Source organism: Cornus florida, unplaced genomic scaffold (assembly GCF_030987335.1).
Source record: "Cornus florida cultivar Cherokee Brave unplaced genomic scaffold, ASM3098733v1 CherokeeBrave_3.0.0_Hap2_Chr09, whole genome shotgun sequence".
Classification (NCBI taxonomy): domain Eukaryota; kingdom Viridiplantae; phylum Streptophyta; class Magnoliopsida; order Cornales; family Cornaceae; genus Cornus; species Cornus florida.
Window position 1 is genome coordinate 53,372,170 of NW_026775579.1, and position 23,675 is coordinate 53,395,844.

Sequence of the window (23,675 nt, forward strand, 5' to 3'; positions counted from 1 at the left end):
TTGTTTTGGATTTCAACCACGACCATCAATCTAATCAAGAAGTATTAATAAGAGTGGAGAGAGAGGGAAGAAAGAGAAAACTAACATTGTTGTTCAAAGACAAAGTTCAGCAATTTCTTAGGAAGCAATTTTATGGTTGCCAACAGAAGCGTGGTTACTGGTTGCAGCATATGTGTATTTAGTGTTCTATCTTTTAAGTTGATATAAGAAACTAATCATATGATTGAAATTAACTCTTGAGTTGGGCTAATGGGTTAGTAAGATGGGCATCCAAAGATTAAAATATAAATTGGGCCAACGAAAGATATATGGGCATGGGCTAACCTTATATGTATGAGCTAAACTTTTAAATATATATGACAATATTAATATAATGGGCCTTATTTAAACGAGCTTCTTCACAAGCTTCGTAAGCCGAGCTTACCATTTGCAGCCCTAAGCACGAGGATAACTGATGTGTGCTTTCAATAATAAACAACTGGCAATAGAACGAATCCTTATAGGAGATGGCTATTTAAAGAGTGTCGAATCTTAAGGACCATGATGGAATTGTTAAGTATAAGATTGTTTCCGATTTGATTCAAGAGAAAAGTTTGATTTATTGTATTTCTATTTTTAAGTGTGATGAAAGTAAAAATTGAAATTAAACTAAGTTAAGAGAGAATAGATATCAAGAGAAGGGAAACTTAGGGATTGACTTCATCACGAGACTCATAACATGGTCAATTGCCTCAATTCCAGGAAATTCATATTTATGTATATTTGGGAATCACGTGGCTACAAGCTCACTTTAATTCAATTAGGAAGATGTATCTAAACAAACACCAAGCATAACTCATTTTCGGTTGGCACAAATTGTCTACCTAACTGCTCTAAACTACGATATATATAATATCCATTCATTCATATATTCATTAAGTACTGTTGCATGATTACTCCTCCTATAATTATAGAAAATAAAATAAGTTAGAATTCGATTAAAGCAAAATCAATTATAAGACAAGATGGAGATTTCATTAAAATTGATTATAAGTATTAAATCCCAATTGCTTAGTACAACTAAGTCAATTACTCTTAATCATACCATCAATATACATAATCCATAAAAGAACCCTAAAATAAGAACAATCAAACCATGATAGTCGGTTAGGGTTGCATAAAATCTCTAAGAAAAGATTTAGCTACTCATGGAGAAAGTAAATATAAATCATCGTTGTGGTGAATGTCATTTCCATAGACTGCAAATTCTGGAAGAAAACACATTATCCCTCTTCAATTTTATGTAATTCCAACCTAAATTGGCTTCCCTGGGCTTATACACCTTTTTCCAACTTTGGTTAAGATTCGACCCATATATGGTAAGTAGAGGGAAGACTTGAAATTTTCCGTAACTTTTTGGATTAAATTCTAGTACGAGAGTGATCGATTACAATTAATGTGCGATTAATCGAAAATCCATTGCGATCAATCCTAAGTAGGATGCGACCGATCTTTTTAATGGTAAAACCCTAAGTATCTTGGCACAACAACTGGAGTGATTAAGATCGATCAAAAAGGAGTTGCGATCGATCCTAATTCTGAACTCTTAGAATATTGCTTCTGTGGTCAAAGCGATCGTTCACAGGTAAGCTACACTCGATCCTAAAGTGCAGCATTTTGACTTTTAACCTCTTAAGACTTGGAATCAATCTCGAACACACCAACATCCTCTTTGAAGCTTAGAAACATCATATTGACTTAAAGTAAGCATATTAACCCCATTTGAAGGTGAAGACATGAAAATAACCGAAGCCAAGTAAGTAATGTAAAGTATACTGAGAATATGTCACAAATGTACTAAAATATGCAATCTTAAGGTTTAAAATGTGCAACATTCAGCACTTATCAGCAACATGGCTCATAACGAGTCAAGCTTGAGTTATTCTTAAACAACTAGGTTCATTTGTAGCCTTAAGCACGAGGACAACATGGTTAATATTCAACTAGGTTGGAATTAGGGGATGAAACACACACATATATACCCCTAGGCAGACCCAAGTGTTCTGTGATTAGAAAGCTCTTTAGTAGTGAATTGGTGATAGAGACCTAGTTCAAATGACATAATGACTAAGGTTTACGACTTAAGAATTTGAAAAGTTTGTGATTGGGTGTTTTTCAACAGCCCCATCTACCCAAATAACTAATAAGGAAAAATGAAATAGTGACTTGAATGGACCTGCATAAAGGGGAGGATTATAGCTTTAAAATAATGTATTCACACTTGCCTCTCTAGCAGGCTAACTTTTATAAACTCTACTTTTTACTTTTTTTGTTAATTTTATATATGTATTGCAACAATCTTTTATGTTGTGTTTATCCTTACTTTATAATTTAACTATTAGCATTCATTTTGTGAAATTTGTCCTAAAGTATATCTCAACTAGAAATTTTATATCTTATTGTATAAAATATTAAGTGTAATAAATTAAGAAATTTTTTCCTAACATTAGATAATGAGTATAATTCCTAAGATGTGATCTTATCACCACAAGTTCAACATTGAAACATTGGATAGTGATTTGGAAAAGTTTGGAAAGAGACCAGAGATGCAGGGCTTCACACGGTTAGAATTAGACCAGTTTGGAATTAAACTGGTTTTAACAGTTGCATAAAAATTGGAATCGAACGGAACCATGAAATCAATGGAACCGAACCAAACTGAATCATGAAAAAATGATTCAGTTCGATTCTATGACTCTAGGCTTTTTATAATTGAATCCAATATATATTATATATAATATAATAATCTATTATAACATAGTTGTGGCGACCTTATGGGTAAGTATAAGGCATTGGTAAGCTACCATGTTGGCTGGCTATAGATGCATAATCTTACATTGCCTGGCTGTGAAAAAGGGGAGGTGTTTATATGTTTTAATGTCATCTCCAAATGGCATGCGACCTTTTATGGTAAAACCCAAGGACAAAATCATGTGGCTCTGGGACCAAAGCGGACAAAACATACCATGTGGTGGAATGGGTTGTTACAAATGGTATTAGAGCCTAACCCAGCCAAAAGTATGTTGACGGGTATGTTGGACCTCTTAGGAGGTGGATTGTGGTGACCTGTGGGCAGATGTGAGGTTTCTGCAAGCTATCAGTGCACAATCTCACATCGCCTGGATGGTTACGAGCGACCTCGTGGGTGGGTACAAGGCATTAGCAGGCTACCATGCTGGCAGGCTACGAATGCACAATTCCAGATCGTCTAAGTGTGGAAAAGGAAAAATACTTATATGTGTTAGTGCTATGTCCAAATGGTATGAAAATTTTGGGGGTAAAACTTAAGAACAAAAGTATGCTAGTTTGAACCCAAAATAAACAATATCATACCATATGTTGTAGTGGACTGTTACAAATGGTATCAAAGCCTGACCGAGTCGAAAATGTGTTGACAGAAACATTGGGCCTCTTACAGGGTGGATTGCGGTGACATTGTAGGCAGGTGTGTCTGGGCGGGTATGAGGCATTAGCAAGTTACGAGTTCACAATCCCATATTACCTGGATGGCTAAAAATGACCTTGTGGGCAAGCGCGAAGCACTGCTACTATGCTGGCAGGTTACGAGTGTATAATCCCACATCGTCTGTATGTGCTGAAGTTTTTTAAGGTAAAACCCAAGAATAAAATCGTGCGGGCTCAGGCCAAAAACAGACAATATCATTCCATGTGATGGAGTGAGCAATCACAAATGGTATCAAGCCTGACCCAGCCGAAAATGTGCCGATAGAGACATCAAGCCTTTATAGGTGGTCAATTGTGGCGACCTTGTGGGCAGGTGTGTGTGGGTGGGTGCGAGGCCCTGGTGCATAATCACATATTGCCTAGGTGGCTACGAGCGACCTTGTGGGCGGGTGTTAGGCACTATAGTCTACCATGCTGGCAGGCTACGGGTGCACAATATATCTCACATTACATGTGTGTGAAAAAGGGGAAGTGCTTATATGTGTTAGTGTTATCTTCAAATGGTACGAGGTCTTTTATGGTAAAACCCAATAAGAAAACAAAACCGTGCAGGCTCAGACCCAAAGTAGATAATATCATACTATGTGTTGGAGTGAAAATAATACTTGTAGGTAGATGTGAGGCACTATTAGTCTATCATGCTAGCAGGCTACGGGTGCACAATCCCACATTACATGGTTGTGAAAAATAATAATAATAACAAAATGAAATAAAAGCCATTATTGCATATCATCTACTGACTTCTTCTTCTTCCTTTATTAGTATTATTATTATTTCTTAATTATATTTTTAGGAGGAGTAGAAGAAAACAACCTCACCTGAGAAGAAAAGCTGAAGTGACATTATTCGGGTATATGAAGTTATATGAGTGTAATAGTACTTTTTATTAACATGTAATTCACTAACTTTTACTTTCTTTATTTTTTCTTTATTTTTTATCGGTAAATGTCCTGAAAGAGACTGTATCAACTGTAATACAGCTTGGTCAACCAGTCTTCGAAAATGTAATACATCTTCTTCATAAAATTGACATATTTTAATACTTCTCCGTAAAACTGACATATTTTTCTTTTTTAGAATAGTTTAGTCTTAATTATATTAATCTTGAATTCTCCATCAATATACCTCCCCTAGTATCTTCTTAGTTTTCTTCACTATGACCATTGTGTGGGTTTCTGGTTGCAAAAGGGGATGTAGAAGATAGATGGACTTGGTTAAAGATGGAAGGAGAGGGAGGAGGGTTAGGAGGAGGAACTGATTGGTTGTTTGGGAAGGAAGTGGTTCAATTCGTTCGCGGTTAGTTTGATTATGCATGGCTTGGTTAGTTAATTTGGGTAAGCTATTTGGTTGTGTCAGCCTTGGTTTAAGTGCTATTGCTTTTTAGATGTATGTTCCTAGCTGGAAAGGGAATTGCAGGGGTTTTAGTTGGTTAGTTGACCTTTGCTTAATTGATATTTCAATTCCCATTCAAATTTGAATTTGGCTTCGAGATAAGATTTAGTTCTTTGCTTGTAGTTTGTTAGTGTTATCTTCAAATGGTATGAGGTCTTTTATGATAAAATCTAATAAGAAAACAAAACCATGCAAGCTCGGATCCAAAGTAGATAATATCGTACTATGTGTTGGAGTGGGAATAATAACAATGGGATATTACAATAGTTGAGTGGCTAAAAAGGCTAATCGTATTATTCTATTATTTACTATATGGTATATAAAATATACAACTTTATATATGTTTATATAATGATTCGGTTTGGTCTCGTTGGATTCCAAACCAAAACTGAATCATTTATATATGTACGATTTCATGTTTTTGGAACCGAGATTGAACCAAACCGAACTGTGAAAAAATTGAACCAAAATGAGTGGTCTGGTTGGTGTTTTTTTGTGCAACATGATCTAAATTCAGTTGACTTGCCCCAAAAAAAAAAAAAAAAAAAGGGAAAGTTCTATAACTTTTACAACAAAAAATCAGGCCATAGTAGTTCTCGTAGAAGACAACGAAAATGTCAACAAAACTAGAGAAATATAAAACTAGAGGAACATGTACATTCGGACTTTCCCAAGAACTTATGTCCATCCCACCCTCAGAAATATGAATTTATACGTAATAATATGGCAACCTTTAATCATTTAATTACATAGACTTGTTCGTATTCATATTTCATAAATATATGTGTATGTATCTATATATGTATACAACTGTACATGTGTGTCCATGTAGACGAAATTAACTACTGGACTTTGAAACATCTATATGTTATCATAACATATAGAGATCACAGAAAAAAAAAACAGATGGGAAACGTAGAACTGAAACAAGAAAATTAATGCGAAATTAAGCTCTCGTTAATGTCGTTTTGGTCGTCCTCTACATGTGCAGAGCCCAAGCTATGGCGACTGCGTCTCCAACTGTAACTGTTAAGACTCTTATTAAGTTACTAATATTTTTGTTAATAATGGGATTTTAAATACGGAACCGTCCAATCAAGTGTGTTAATCCCAAGAAAGTTTAATTGCTATTTTTCCAAGCCTTGCTTGTATTACAATCTAATATCCCATAATTATATTATTTATTATTTTCTCGGGATCGTTCATTGCATTCAATAGTGCATTTACAAGTTTCAAACTAGCAGGCGGAATATTAATCCAACGCGTGGATAGAGCAAGTGTACTCTACAATCAAATACTAAGCAAAAATTAGCTTATACAATAAAAACTTTTGTTTTTCAAAAATCAAAAAAAAAAAAAGAAAAAAGAAAGGAAATTAAACAGTTTGGTACAAAATATTCTCTATAATAATTTTTTTTGGTAGTAAAAATATATATTTTTTACATAGTTACTTTTTGTAGTAAATATTATTTGTATTTACTACAAAACCATTTCATAGAAGTTCATTAATATCTTTTTTTATAAAGCAAATCGACACCCATTCTTGAATAATTCATGTCACTTATGCTTCAATTGTAATATAAGATTTTTTAATTATCTTATGGTTTTTATTTTTATAATATATTTTGCATTGTGGACTTTTTATTTATTTTTTGTTTGAAGGGTAAATACCATGTTTGATTGGTTAATTTTTTTAAGAATGGTTTTTATAAAAAGAAAAACGAAAAAAAAGTATTTGAAAGTTTGCAAAAGCTTCAGTAATAAATTATTAATAAGGGGCTATGGACTACTCCTAGCTAGATTGTTAAACATTTTTCAAGTAAATGGGGGTAAAACGTGAAAGATTTTTTACATTTACGAATGTTTGAGTTGTATAAAACTGAAAAATTAAGTATCAATTTTTTTTAAGAATTAGTCAATTATAATTTATAAATTAAACACGAGAAAGATTTTTTACATTTACGAATGTTTGAGTTGTATAAAACTGAAAAATTAAGTACCAATTTTTTTAAGAATTAGTCAAGTATAATTTATAAATTAATATATATATATATATATATATATAATTTATATTTGTATAAATTTTAAGTGTTCAATATCCACCAACAAATGAAATTTATTTCACTTATGTTAAAAAAAATATATAATAAATAGATGCGATACAAAGCAAGGGTTGTATAATTCAACCTTTATAATGTATATTTTTATTCATAGATGCGATACGCTACTAACCCTTGATATCAGATAAAAAAAAAAATTACATGTCAAGTTTTATTTATACGTTAGTTTTTTTTTTTTTTTTTTTTCAACTATGGTAGTGTCGGGCCTCTTAAATCATCCCATAATCACCAAACAAATATTATTCCCTCATCTCCACATACAATTGGGTAATTAATAAAATATATATATATATATATTTGAGAGTTGCACCGTGAGATGAAAATCTTTATGATTAGCTCTATTAATGTTACTCATAAGGTAGTTAACTTAGAGGATCTGGTCGAATTTTGTTACGCCCCCTTTGTTCTTGCCAACTCTCCTTCAATGTCTTTGAGATCTTAATTATTGTTTTAAAGCCACAAAGTTGAATGATGGGATGTGAACTTTACCTTCGAAATTCGAATAGTTGTCATCTAAAAATATATATTAAAATTGTAATAGAATTTGATCTTTTCAAAGAACTTATTACTTATCTATTCGATCAAATTCTTTTGAATTTAAACATGTGAAATTGCATGCTTAAGAGTACTCTCAGCATACATTTTTGTTATCATTAATTCTTATAAGCATATACCGAAAAAGAAAATTCTTACAAAGAGATGTCACGGTTAAGAATTATGGCTCATATTTCTTAGTTTCTATTTTAAAAGTTGTTTTATTTGGTAATTTTTTTTAAGGCAAGTTTTGCAGCTTTCAAGTAAGGTAAATCTTGGCCACTAAAGAATTGCATCTACCAAGAAATTGGGTGAATAGCCTTGTGGTGTAGTGGTATCTCTTCTACCATCTAAAGTGAATGGTGAATGTTTGAGTCTTCCAAAGGAGCAAAGTGGGTGTATGAGTGAAAAAAAGTATCCACTAAGGAATTGGGGTGCGACTGACTCTATAACCTACGATATTATTGAGAGGTACAAGTGGATAGATATGGAGCTCATGAGGGAGTGAGTTGTGAGTTAATGGGAAGACAGTATTAGGTTTGGCATACCAGTGAACACTGAAGATGAGAGGGTGTCGTAGCGAGAGGGCATATTGCAGTACACAATGTAAGGCTTGGGTGTCTTATCTTCTACCTGGCGTGGCAGCAAATTACACAGAGAAAGTCTAGGAAATAGTACAGGGAGTGAGTTGTGAGTTAATGGGTAGAGAGTATTAGGTTTGACAGACTAGTAAACACTGAAGATGAGAGGGTGTCTCGTACTGAGAGGGGCGTCTCGCTTGGGTGTTTTATCCTCTAGCTGGCATAGCGGCAAATTACATAGAGAAAGTATAGGAAAGAGTATCCATGGAATTAAGTAATCCAGAATTTGGGCGAACCATGTAAATCCTATGTTGTGTGATGTTTTGTGGAAGCTTTATTGTATGTGTGGTAGGATCTTCATATGGTCTTGTTGGTAAGAACTGTGTGCATTCTACCAAAGTGCAACCGGTTTTACTTAAGTTGAACCAGTTACACTTGCCAAGTTCGGGAGTGTCGCGTTATCTCCAACAACCACAAGAGCATTTAAAAGTGATCTCATATTTTAGGGGTTGATGGGGAGTTCGGAATCTCTCTGAATCAGTCTCACCATCAATTTTGTTAATTTGTCATTTTTGTTGAGGGTTTTTGTGTGTTCGTCCAAGTGAGTCTCCTCTTGGACTGACCTGCATGCTTAGGACCTTGTATCATCACCGGACTGACTTCCACAGTCTTGTACTGACCCCTCATGGACCCAGCATCCTCGTTGAATTAACCATCCCGACGTGTAAATATTCTCCATTTTTCACAAGCCTACAAAATTATAAGGCATATGTGTATTCACGGTTTTCAAAATACATCTACACAATTAAAAGACATTCACACACACATATATATACGTGCCAACAACCTCTTCCTCAGGCAATATGGGAAGCTACAATAACAAATCAGCTTGAATTAATCAAATCCAAATAATATGCCGGGCTAGATTGATGCAGTTTAAGGCCTAAAGCGAAATCGCTAAACTAGGCCTTCTCACATTGATTATAACAAAAATTTCTCTCTACTTAACTTAATATAAGTTCAAGGAATAATAAAAAAATCTTTTTACATTTTCTACAGTAATAAATAGTGATTTAATTGTGTTAAAAATTTACACGAGAGATAGAGTCAATAAATGTTGAGAGAAAAATTAGGTAATTAAGAGAGTTGTTGAGTCGTTGTATTTATCTCCTAATTAATCCAATACACAAAACAAAAATAATTTATTAATATATATATAACCAATATAAACGAATATTTTAGTGGCAGTAGAGATATATTTATTTGGTAATTAATATAATACACAGAAAAATAATTAACTAATACAGTGATGGGCCTCTTCTTCTACTGGGGGCTTTAGGCCACCGCCTTAATTTTTTATAGTTGCTGCTGATAATATGAACTTGAGCTTTATTAAGTCTACAATTTTAAGTTTAGATTAACCTTGACCAGATTAATTATTAAATGTGTTCATTTAGGTTGTTGAGCCTAAATCACAAGTTTGGTTCTAACTTTTTGTTGCGCACCCTAGTGAGGCCAAGATCAAAGTCTAATCGATTGCAATTGAAGAAATATCATGGATCACTGAAACTAATGTAAGTTTCGATCGAAACCTGAAAATTCTTCGATCAATTGCCAGTCAAGGAGACTTTGATCGCACATCATCAAGAAACTTGAAATTTGTTTCCTTATTAGAGTTTTCTTATCCTAAAAGTGTTTTCATATAAATAGGTTTTGTATAAACCCTAGTTTGTGTGTGTGTGGGGTGCGAGATAACCAAAGACGGAGAGAGTGAAATTGTTTTATCTTGATGGCCTTGTTTTGATTTTATTCTCAAACACCGTCCAACCCATCTGAGTTGTACCGATCAAGGTACAAAGACAACCATACTTTTATGATCCTGTAAATGCATCGAGTGTTATATTGTTCATGTCTTTTAATATATATAACATCATCGGTTCGTCACCTATAACAGGCGAGTGTACTCCCACGCACCTAGAGTGCGCGTAGAGGTAGCCAAAACGCAGCTAGTTGAACCAGTGTAAAATTTTCATTCTAGTCTCATTTCTATGCCTTGCTTTTTACGATATCTTTAAGCTTACCCGCCGGCGTCGTCACCGGCCGTCAACGATCTCACACCTCGTTGACACCCACATCAGATATATATACCTTTCACAGTAGCCTCCCGCGTAGAACTTGATGATTAATGCTCAACCTTTCAACACATATCTAGAGAGAGAGTTGAGAGTGTAGTTAATTAGTTTGTTTTGGAACGTCCATAGGTGGTGGTGATGGCTTCATCAAGTAGTGGTGGTGTTCCACCGGGGTTCCGGTTCCACCCGACCGACGAAGAGCTTCTTCATTACTACTTGAAGAAGAAGATTACATTTCAAAAGTTTGACATGGAGGTGATAAGAGAGGTGGATTTGAACAAGATAGAGCCATGGGACCTGCAAGGTATATAATTAAGTTTAAATGCATAGTCCTGTGTATATATATGTGTGTGTGTGTGTCCTTCCTGTGATTGAGCTTGGCTTATATGTTATTTGTGATGAATTTATAATTATACTGTTTTTTAACTTAATTTTTTGTTGGGAGTAATCATGGCTCTTAGACCATGTCTTGGATTGCTTTTGAGCAAGATAAAAGTGCTTACAATTTGAAAATTTTCTTAATATATTGATTTTGATACAAATGTTTCATTCTTTATCCCCTGACCCAAATTATAAATGAGTAATGCTAGAGTTTGTTTAATTAGGGTTTAACGAAGCAATTTGATAAATAATTGATGGGTAAAAATAGTATTTTATATTTATGGAACAGTTTTTTTTTTTTTTTGGTTTCTCCCTCCTCTCTTCCCTTCAATTTTAGAGGGATGAAAAAACACTCTTTTTTTTGCGGTAAATTGCTTTATCCCTCCTTGCCTCCTCCCTCTCCTCTTTTCTTTCCGACCATTACACCTCCTTGCCTCCTCCCTCTCTTTTTTCTTTCTGACCAAACGATAGAAGCATCTTTCATCATTCCTCTCTTCTGAACTTTCATTATATTATGCCTCCACTTTTAATTTGGCCTTTTCTTGTCAGTAAAATTAAATTTACCAAAACTATAAATTCAATTGAATTGAAACCTTTCATAATGTTATTCCCCTGCTTTTACTTCTCCAAAATAAATTCAATTGAAAATGGGGGTATTACTGCTAGAGAGAGGAAATCAGCGAGAGGGGGATCAAGAGAGACATATATAAAAAAATCGAGTAATTACTAAAGATGATGATTTAATAGAATAAAACAAGATAGATAAGACAAAAGATCGAGCAACAAGCTCTTGACAAGTTTCTTATAGTACTATAAGAAGTAATAATTTTGTGTGAATAATATCAAAAGTTAGGTCTGTATCGAGCACCTTTGATTTATATATCAGATAAGTCATAACGTAACGTAATGTATGGTATCAAAACATTAATGACATTGAGATTGATGAAATAAGAAATGACAAACTCATAAAGGAATACCCTGCATGTTGAAGGGAAGAACAAAATTAGCAATGGAATTTGATCAACAAAAGATATGATAGTGTGTGATTTTAGTGGTCTTAAACTTGGAATATAATAGCAAAATGGATTCATGTAACCAATCCAAACAGTTTTGCTGCATCATGCATATCTTTAAGTGAACGAATTCTTTAAGTACTGTTTCATTGTCTTCTTGCATGTACAGAGAGATGCAGGATTGGATCGACGCCTCAGAATGAATGGTACTTCTTCAGCCACAAGGACAGGAAGTATCCCACAGGGTCAAGGACAAATAGGGCGACGAATGCCGGGTTCTGGAAGGCAACAGGGAGAGACAAATGCATACGAAACACCTTCAAGAAGATTGGTATGAGGAAAACTCTTGTTTTCTACCGAGGAAGAGCTCCCCACGGCCAGAAGAGTGACTGGATCATGCACGAGTATAGGCTTGAAGATGGTGATGATCCTCAAGGAAACAACACTGTAAGATATACATAAAAAATGATCAATAAGTTTTATTTCTTGAGCTTTTAGAACATTAATTTGGATTCAAACTGAACATGTAAGCTTTTCGTATGAACGCGAACAAAAACTATCAAGTACACCTAAGAGTGTCTGCACAATCTTTAAGTGACATAAAAATGTTTCAGAGTCATCATACTGTGGGCATGAATTCAATTCTTTTAAATGAGTATTTTTTCTATAAATATTTTTTTACTTTTATAATACTTTATGGATTATATCCTATATTGGTTGTAGGATGTGACCCCTTTTGGTATAACACAATCATCAAATGAAGGTCCATGGATGTTCTTATTACTATTAATGAAATGCTGGTTTTTGTCAAATTAGTGTAAACAGTTATAGCAAACACTTTTCACATTTGTATATTAATTACTTTGATAAAAACCAATTTTGCATTCACACTACAAAAATAAGAACATCCAAAAAGCTCAGTCATACACCAAGGCAAGCATGCATGTCTTTTACCCTACCACAACAAACTCATTGTTAAAAGTTTGAGGAATATATATTTACTCTATGAGGGAAACATTTGGTAGTTAAGAGAAAAAATTAAATAAAATCAAAGATGGTTTTAATCAGTTATATCTTATCACACAAGTAAAAATGCTTTACGTCTTCATCGGATCTTATAACTATATGTCAGTATTTAATCAGTTGGTAATTCTATATCTTCAAATATTTCAGGAGCATTATAGTATTTTTCGTTTTAATGGGATGTAATTTTTTCTTTATTTGTATTATTTGTGTAGGAAGATGGCTGGGTAGTTTGCAGGGTGTTCAAGAAGAAGAATTTATTCAAAGTTGGACATGGAAATGGAGGAGGAGCTAGCATGGCCTCTGATCAGCTCAACAACACATCAAACACCAATCAACTGCGTACCCTCATGCACAGGGACAGCCAATATCTAATGCGTCCACAACACACCCATGGCAACCAACAAGCCTTTGATCTCTACAAGTCCGATCTTGCCTTAAACTATTCTCACCTCCCTGCAGTGCCATCATATCCACACACCCACAAGCCAATGGGCTACCATGACTTCTCTACTCTCCCTTCCGACTCCCCGCTAATGGTGAAGCAACTCATGACAAACCCTAGAGACTGCGAAAGTGCAGGCAGCGAGAGCCTCCGGTACCAAGCTTGTGAGCAAGGAATGGATGTTGGGACATGTGAGCCTTCTCAAAATATGGTTGCAGCTGCAAGAGATGAGAGTTTGAATGAATGGGGCATGTTGGATAGGCTTGTGACTACTCATCTAGGTCATGAAGACTCGGCCAAAGGCGGTGGGAGGTTTGAGGATGCAAATGCATCTTCCATGCACCAGATTAATCAGCTCTCACTCCGGGGAGAGATGGACTTTTGGGGCTATGGAAGATAGTGGGTGTTTTCTATATGTGGTTTGATTTGAACCAAGTGATGATCATCTATTGATTGGAGTTGGCATATATAGCGGCTGACTATATGAAAAACTGAGTATATTAATTAAAGTGATTATAAAGCATTAATCACGATTTGTTGCATAGTATTTGGTTTGATTGATTTCAACTTGTTGGAGGTGGTGTAACTATTTCTCTCATATATCATAGTGATTGTGTGCAAATTACAGTTGAAGGCGGCCAAGGATCTCTCCCTCTCTATCTCTCTCTCTCTCTCTCTCTCACACACACACACACACACACACACACACACACTCTTGACACACTTGTTTTCCATGAATCACTGAATGACATGATCAATATCTATACATCTATTGCGCCAAGGTGTGTATAGTTTTCCTTTGGTGTCTTCTAGACTCAAGGAAGTGGCTTGCAAGTCTCTTTGTCGACAAAATTTTCACAAAAATTTGTAAAATCTTGAAATTCATGCATAAACCTTAAATTTTGCTTAAATCTTAAATTTGTAAATTTTTGTGCGAAGAATTTTTGAAACCACTGAAGTGCGACTAATTGGGAAAGATCGAAGAGAGATTAATGGAATTTGTTCATTGATATAAGGGCTGGATAGGGAGTTAAAATCTTGTTACCTCTGCCTCTTTGAGAATGAGTCCCTTGATCTTATGTTCTTTAGATGCAAATACTCTGCGGTTATGCTTAGCTGTACAGAATTAGAATTAGTGGAATTAAAGAAAATTTTGGTGTAAACTTGAACTAAACTTTTCTCCGGTTCCACCAATTTCAATTCTATGCAGCCGGATATAACATATATGGTGATTGGTGCTCCAACAATCGGTACTCAAAGCAGTTTCTGCTGCACAAGCTTCTTTTTATCTTCATCTGGCTGCAAAGAAATGCTAGCTAGGGCTTCCAGGAACAGGTCTTCTTCCTCTTCTATTATGCTGAGAAAAAGCTGACTTGAGGCAAATTAAGAGTTTGGATGACCTGAAGCATCTTTTCACGCAGGGCTGCTCAATGGTGGGAGGACTGATCTAGGCCATCTTTGGTTATCTCATTGTTATTTTGGTGTTAATTAATTAATGATTGTTGTATTTAGTTGTTTGTTTGCATCTCATGTGATGCTTCAAGTTTGCATCTTGTGATGCTTTTGGTGCTCTCTTTTTGTTTTGCCAGTATGGACTCGCAAGTATATTCTATTTCACTATTACATGCTTACCCTTTTAACCAAAAGATAAAAAAGACTGGTGTGATTTTCTAAATGTTATATTTTCAAATGCAAAGACTAATTTGATCGTATAACTGAAAATTATACTATTTTTTCACTCTCTTTTTTTTTTTCTTCTTTTTTCTTTTTAATTGTCGAACGATAAAATATTTCATTTTATAAATAAAGGTCAATTTTTTTATTTTTTATTTTTTATTTTGTATAAAATATCAATATTTTTTTTGAGTTATTCAAGAAGAAATTGAAATAATGAAATGTAAATAAAATAAACAGAGAATTAACATTAATGTCTATATTAGTAACATATCAATAGTCACGTGGCTCATTGGTTAAGGGGTCTCAAGAGATGAGCCATAAATTCTTCCTGAATTCGACGTGATTCATTATTGCTTAATGATCAAAACTGATCTTTTGATAAACCAACCAAAACTAATCTTTGCAATTCAATGCATGATTTTCTCAAAAAAATTTCATTCAAATTCAATTCATGACTTCCTTTAAAAAGCCACTTTTCAAGCTTTCAAAGCAAAGCAAAATTTTTTTTAAAAAAATTGTAAAATTTCAAGAATAAACTCTCTCAAAATTTCTTAAAGTATTGAAATTCAAAACCTTTACACTTTGAACATTTCGAAGTGTACAAACAACTTCAAAGAAAAATCACTAAAAAGCTAGTAATTATTTATTTTTTTTTAAAAAAAAGCATATCAAATGTTCTAGATTTTATCAGAGCGGAATTCAAGTTTTTTTTTTTTTTTTTGAATGGTAAATTCAATTGTATTTAGTAGAAACCCAAAAAAGAGAAACAAGGCCTTAGGCCCAAGCACATGCAAATACAGCCCATACAGCAGCCCAGCAAAATTACAAAAAGTCTGAGTAACAGAACTGCATTTCAAGTGAAAGCGCAGTAGCAAACCACCATTGATGATTTTGTTCCGCAATTGGTGGCCGTCAGTGATCTAGTCTGGCGGCATGGGAGGGGGACGAATGAAAGAGCCAGGAAGCACCCATTCATCTGAGATAGCTTTTGCCTTACAGTGGTGAGTATTCGATCAAGCAAAGCATTTGCAGTGATTAAAGAACCTTTGAAGTATCTTCGATTCCTTTCCATCCAGATGTTATATACCAAAGCTGATAGACACAAGGAAGTGATTTGCAAGTCTCTTTGTCGACAAAATTCCCATAAAAATCGGGTAAAATCTTGAAATTCATGCATAAACCTTAAATTTTGCTTAAATCTTAAATTTGTAAATTTTTATGCAAGAAATTTTGAACCCACTAAAGTGTAACAAATTGGTAAAGATCGAAGAGAGATTAATGGAAATTATTCAATATTGAAATTAGAGCATGCTAGAGAGGTAAACTCCTGTTACTTCTGGCTATGAGAATGAGTCCCTTGATCATATGTTATTCAAATGCAAATACTCTGCGGCTATGTTCAGCTGCACGGAATGGATCTTGGAATTGGAGTTGGTGGAATTGAAGAAAATTTTGGTATAAATTTGAATTAAAATTTTCTTCGATTCTAACAATTTCAAATCCATGCAGTCTAACATAGCCTACTAAAATTTGGGGTTTTGTTCAGCAAGTTTCTATATCTTAGCAAAGACTTGGTCATTTGGTTGGTCTGATCTTATAGCATAGTGGTCTAACAATCGATACTCAAAGCAGTTTATGCTGCACAAGCTTCTTTTATCTGCAGCCATATACTTCATCTGGCTTGAAAGAAATGCTAGGACTTTCAGGAATAGGTCTATCTTCTTCCTTTTCTCATACTATCAAGTTAATCAAAAGGGGGTTTTACATATAAATGGGCTTAGGGCTCCATATTTATTAAGTGGCTGAGTCAAAGTTCCGTAATTTTAAGAAAATGAGATTGACTGAAAAGATGACATGGTGTTTAAAATATTGTGTGGTGTAAAATATCCTTCTCCCTATTCCAACACATTTACCTTATTGCTCCTTTTTATTTACTCACCCAATCTAAGCATATCTGGCCAATAAACCCTCATTCTTGCATTAAAATATCAGAGAAGCGCCATCTCTCTCTCTCTAACAGGGAAGCAATATTTGTGGCAGCCCATTCTTTGTTTCTCTAATAGGAGAACAAGGAGTGTAACGACCTGAACCCGGGGTTCGAATCATTAACCGGGTCCTTACCCGAACCCGAGAATGCTCAAGGGTAAAACAGTCAACTAATGCATGGAAATGAATAATATGACTTTAAATGAATCATAATAGGTCAACATAAGTCATAATGGTCATTTGAACCCATGTCACTAGGTTCTAGACATAAGAATAAGGATTTCACACAATTAACCCCTTCGATTTTAAAGATTTCCAGAGCAGTCCACACTAAAAAAATAATAACTCTCTCTACGATTGGAAATTTTTGATGTGGTTGATACAATTGAAAATTTGACTCAAAAACCTTGAGAATGGACTCAAATTTGACCCAATTTGGAGTTAAAATGAGTGAGATATGATCATTTGAAGTCAGGGGTTCAAAATTGTCTCTATTTTTATTTCGGCAGACTCTGAAGGCTATAACGGTTGATCGAAATTATCCATTGGTCGACCAAAATGACATACCGATCTTCCAATTGTGGCTTTGTTGTTTTTCAAGCTATTGGTTTTGGTCCCAAAAGATAACGGTCAACCGAAATGGCTTACCGGTCAACCGAAATAGCCCACAAATGTGAGATTTGCCCTGTTTAAGTGCCTAAACAACTTGGCATCCTTATAACTTCACTTTTGACTTCCAATATGGTTAAAACCTTCCCCGTACCATCCATACATCAAGACAAGATCAAATTACATTTTCGCATGTTGAGATAAATTCGTTTACATTGAATTTGAATACTTGAGACAACAATACATAAACTTTACAAATGTACATCCTAATACAATATGGCAGAAAAAGAACATCCATTATAGCCCCGTCTATGCCCGTGGAGGATCGACATGCACCAACTTTTCCCCACAACTTAAAAAATGTAGAGGAATGAGCACAATGGCTCAGTAGAGATTGCCTAAGTGGCATCTATTGACGCTAAAATCGGCTCCTAAGATCCGATTCGGAATTGATATAATGCGGGCGTGCCAGAACCAATATTGTGGTTCAAGTGTGAGTTGTCAACGTAAGTCTCTTTGGGAAGGTTAACTTTCAAGCGATGCGAGGATAAAGAGAACAGTAAAACTCCTCTTCGAGTTAAAGAATTATCTTAATTAAAAGGACTTTTAATTGAATAAATTATAGTAATAATTGAGAGAATAGAAAGAGGAGAGTAATGGATATAAAAAGAAATATAGAGAGAAAGATTGAAAGAGAGATAGAATGAGATATTGAGAGAGATAGATAGAGATAGAGAAGAAATAGTAAGGATTCTATTCTAAGAAAGGCTTGAGAAAGCAAACAAATAAATTAAAGGATTCTGAGGGTGCTGGACCTCTATCTCAACATGCCTCCTTGATTATTTATAAAATAAAACATAGAAACAAATTCCTGTATGCAAGTATTTTACTTACATTACAACTCTATCACTTAATCAACTATTAATTTAAATTAAACTAATCCTAGAGATAAACATAAATATTTAATTAAAACCAACTAACAGATAAATACTAGCACTTGATCCCTATCCATTAATTAATTCAAAGCTTCTCCAATCTTCCACATTTGCATGCAGTTTCTGTTACCTTTTCCTCGTGTCAATTTATACCCAAATTAGTTGTCATGTCATTAATACAAAATTTACCAAAAAGGGTGTTAACAATGCCCCCCAATTTTAAATGTCTTATCGGCTGTTGGTTGCCCAAGCCGATAAGATATTTGAAATTTAAAGTACATTGGAAGGAAATTTGAACAAATGTTGCACTATTCACTTGGAATCAGATTGGAAACCAACGAGCTACAAAGCTTTATTTCTTCTGAATCACCTCTAAGATGATCTTTATTTCATATTAGCCAAATTTGCCAATTTAGGCTTCTTCCTAAATTCTCAGAAAGTTTGCCGATATTGCCAGCCCATAAACCAATGAAGGACTTGCCCCCCATGCATTTTCCAACTCCGCTAGCAAATTATGATCATGAACGGCAGAAATTAAATTATTGTGAAGCATCATTCTAGCCGACCTGCCTATTAGTTGTACTAGATGAATGAAATTGTGCCAACAAGGAGTTTTTGTAGCTTATTTCCTTTTAGTCGATTTTCTTTCAGCCGATTTTGCCTCAGCCGATTATACATTCAGCTCAGTCGGCAAGATTGCATCATGCCCAAAATTCCATTGATCGGCAAGTATGACATCAATATAATCGGCATGAGTCGAGATATGTCGTAGAATAACCTTTGCTGATTTTACATTTGATTCAATCGGCAAGACTGCATCATGCCTAAAAGTCCATTGATCGGCAAACATGACCTCACTATAATCGGCATGCTGAAATGGAGCGTATGGATCAACTGACTTTTGTTTGGGATTTGCAATCACATGCCCCCCAGCAGCCGTTGGTTTTTTAGCCGATTTTCTTTCAACCAATTTTGTCGTAGCCGATTTTCTTTTAGCCGATTTTGCCTCAGCCGATTTCTAAGTACCCTTGTGAAATTAACATCAGTTAGTCTTTTTCTTCTTTTCTTGAAGTTGGGCTGAGGACGGCGAGTTAAAACAATTCTTTCAACTGATGATTGTTTTTGCCGATTATTAGATGTCACAATCAGTAAAGAATTTTGGTACATAGGCCGCTTTGCTTTCAACCTATTTGTACCTTTCCATTCATTAGTAACATGCTGATAGCTTTTCCAACTTTGTTATTGATAAGTCATCTGTTGTGACTAATTTACCACGTGCCGATAATCGGCTGCTGAAACTTGCCGATAATCGGCAGTCGGTAACTAATAATATTCTGGCAAACTTTACTGCTGATTTTCTGATAAAATTTCCTGCCGAGGTCGATAGGACTGGTCAATTTCGGTACTGGTTATTGGCAACCCCTCATATAACAGAGGTTGTGATACAGGGGTGACATGCTGATTTACTACCTGGTAAAGATAAGGTTTCCTGTACACAAGCTGAGCACGTTTACACCCTTGAGCTACCTCGACCAAGATAAACTAAGCCATCAATTTTTTAATCTCCTGATCAATCTCCCCCATTTCTTGATGTTCTTTTTGAGGGGGAATTGGCATAACTGGTGGGCGTGGTAGAATAATAACCTTTGCCGATTTTACATTTGGCTCAATCGATATCAATGGTATTTCTGTTATTATCGGCAGATTACCGATGGGTAAACTGGCAGTTACACTCGGCTGGCTAGGCCCTGCCATTGTAGTTTGTTGCACCTGAAGGATGTATGTCAATGGCAAAGAAATATGTTGAAGAATTGATTCATGAGATGCCGAGCTTTCGGCTTGATTATTGTGACTCTGGGTAGCCGATATTTGAGCCATCATTGCTTTAATCTCCTCCATCATTTCTGCAAATTCCTTCTGATTAAATTCTCCCATTTGGGGATTTATTTGGGATCTTATTTCTCCCATTTGCTGATTTATCTCCTGCCGATAATCGGCTGCTGGTGACTGGCTTACCACTTGTCGATAATCGGCTGCTGAAACTTACCGATAATCGCTTGTTGGAACTTGCCGATAATCTACTATTGGCGTCTGCCGATAATCAGCAACTGGTTGCTGATAATCGACTGCTGGAACATGTCGATAATCGACTGCTGGAAGATGCCGATAATCAGCGACTGTTGGCGTATGCTGGAACATACCGATAATCAGTTACTGGAACATGCCGATAATCAACAGCTGTTGGCGTTTGCCGATAATCGACTGCTGGAACATGCCGATAATCAGTTGTTGGAACATACCGATAATCGTCTAACCAACCATATGGCTGATTAGAATACTGGCACATCGGCTGAGAAACCAACTGCATATTTTTAACTATAAATCACTCACCTAGTGGGGTCCTAACGGGCGTGTCAAGAATGTTGACGCTAAAATCGGCTCCTAAGATCTGATTCGGTATTGATGTAGTGTGGGTGTGCAAGAACCAATTATATAGTTCGAGTGTGAGTTGTCAACGTTAGTCTCTTTGGAAAGGTTGACTTTCAGACGATGCGAGGATGAAGAGAACAATAAAACTCCTCTTTTGTGTTCAGTATTGCCTTAGTTAAAATGACTTTTCAGTGAGTAATTTATAGTAACAATTAAGAGAATAGAAAGGGGAGAGAAATAGATATAGAAAGAAATATAGAGAGCGATTGAGAGAAAGAGAGAGAGATAGAACGAGATATTGAAAGAGATAGATAGAGATAGAGAAGAAATAACAAAGATGCTATTCTAGGAAAGGCTTGAGAAAGCAAACAAATAAATTAAAGGATTTTGAGGGTGTTGGACCTCTATCTCAGCATGCCTCCTTGATTATCCTATACATAAGCATTCTAATTACATTATAACTCTTTGCCATAACTAAAATGTAAATTCAAATCAAACCAATCCTAGAGATAAACATAAATATTTAATTAAAACCAACTAACAGATAAATACTAGCACTTGATCCCTATCCATTAGTTAATTCAAACCTTCTCCAATCTTCCACCTTTGCATGCAATTTCTATTACCTTTTCCACGTATCAGTTTATACCCAAATTGGTTGCCATGTCATTAATACAAAATTTACCAAAAAGGGTGTTAACAGCATCTCCTCAAGTAAGGTAAGTAATTATATGCTTTACATACAATGAATAGGAAAAAGAGTGAGAGATCATGCAAGGGGTTCATGTACAACACTTTCATTTTCCAATAATCATCATACCATTCATACACAAGACAATGCATAAAATACCCCATGCAACCCTACGTCACACCCATAACGCCGATCATTGAGAGTTTAGAATCAGTATATGAAAAACTAAGTTCAATATTAAAGTGATTATAAAGCATTAATGATTTGTTGCATAGTATTTGGTTCGATTGATTTCAAACTTGTTGGAGGTGGTGTAACTATTTCTCTCATATATCATTCATAGTGATTGTGTGCAAATTACAGTTGAAGGCTGCCAAGGATCTCTCTCTCTCTCTCTCTTACACACACACACACACACTTGACACTTGTTTTCCATGAATCACTGAATGATATGATCAATATCTATACATCTATTGCGCCAAGGTGTGTATAGTTTTCCTTTGGTGTCTTCTAGACTCATGGAAGTGGCTTGCAAGTCTCTTTGTCGACAAAATTTCCATAAAAATTGGGTAAAATCTTGAAATTCATGCATAAACCTTAAATTTTGCGTAAATCTTAAGTTTGTAAATTTTTGTGCGAAGAATTTTTGAAACCGCTGAAGTGCGACTAATTGGTAAAGATCGAAGAGAGATTAATGGAATTTGTTCATTGATATTAGGGCTGGATAGGGAGGTAAAATCTTATTATATACCTCTACCTCTTTGAGAATGGGTCCTTCCACCCTTGATCTTTAAATGTAAATACTCTACGATTATACTTAGCTGTACGGAATTGAAATTGGAATTGAAATTAGAATTAAAGAAAATTTTGATGTAAACGTGAATTAAACTTTTCTTCGATTTCACCAATTTTAATTCTATGCAGCCGAATATAGCATTATGATTGGTGCTCCAACAATCGATACTCAAAGCAGTACGTTTCTGCTGCACAACCTTCTTTTTATCTTCATCTGGCTTCAAAGAAATGCTAGCTAGGGCTTTTAGGAACAGGTCTTCTTCCTCTTCTATTATGCTGAGAAAAACCTGACTTGAGGCAAATTAAGAGTTTGGATGACCTGAAGCATCTTTTCACGCAGGGCTGCTCAATGGTGGGAGGACTGATCTAGGCCATCTTTAGTTATCTCATTGTTATTTTGGTGTTAATTAATTAATGATTGTTGTATTTAGTTGTTTGTCTGCATCTCATGTGATGCTTCAAGTTTGCATCTTGTGATGCTTTTGGTGCTCTCTTTTTGTTTCGTCAGTATGGGACTAACAAGCGTGTTCTATTTCACTATTACATGCTTACCCTTTTAACCAAAAGATAAAAAAGACAATGTGTGATTATCTAAATGTTATATTTTTAAATGCACAGACTAATTTGATCATATAACTGAAAATTATACTATTTTTTCCTCTCTTTTTTCTTTTTAAATGTCGAACGATAAAATATTTCATTTTATAAATAAAGGTCAATTTTTTTTCGTGGCTCATTAATTAAGGGGTCTCAAGAGATGAGCCATAAATTCTGGTGCCCTGAATGATTCATTATTGCTTAATGATGAAAATTGATCTTTTAATAAACTAACCAAAAATAATCTTTGTAATTCAATGCATGATTTTCTCAAAAAATTATCATTCAAATTCAATTAATGACTTCCTTTAAAAAGCCACTTTTCAAGCTTTCAAAGCAAAGCAAATTTAAAAAAAAAAAAAAAAATTGTAAAATTTCAAGAATAAACTCTCTCAAAATTTCTTAAAGCATTGAAATTTAAAACCTTTACATTTTGAACATTTCGAAGTGTACAAACAACTTCAAAGAAAAATCACTAAAGTGCTAGTATTTATTTATTTATATTTTTAAAAAGCATATCAAATGTTCTAGATTTTATCAGAGCGGAATTCAAGTTAATTTTTTTTTTTTTTAAAATGCTAAATTCAATTGTATTAAGTGGAAACCCAAAAAAGGGAAACAAGACCTTAGGCCCAAGCACATGCAAATGCAGCCCATACAGCAGCCCAGCAAAATTACAAAAAGTCTTGAGTAACAGAACTGCATTTCCGGTGAAAGCGTAGTAGCAAACCACCATTGAGGATTGTGTTCCGCAATTGGTGGCCGTCAGTGATCTAGTCCGGCGGCATGGGAGGGGGACGAATGAAAGAGCCAGGAAGCACGTACCCATT

The 23,675-nt window shown here is 34.9% G+C and overlaps 1 protein-coding gene across 1 annotated transcript; it reads left to right on the top strand.

The window, feature by feature from the left end:
* The first annotated feature begins 10,401 nt into the window (after positions 1 to 10,401).
* LOC132273290 (protein BEARSKIN2) lies at positions 10,402 to 13,525 on the top strand. The gene is made up of 3 exons (XM_059774279.1): positions 10,402 to 10,567; positions 11,827 to 12,104; positions 12,896 to 13,525. The coding sequence occupies exons 1-3, from the start codon at positions 10,402 to 10,404 to the stop codon at positions 13,523 to 13,525; spliced, it is 1,074 nt and encodes a 357-aa protein (XP_059630262.1).
* Positions 13,526 to 23,675: the final 10,150 nt, after the last annotated feature.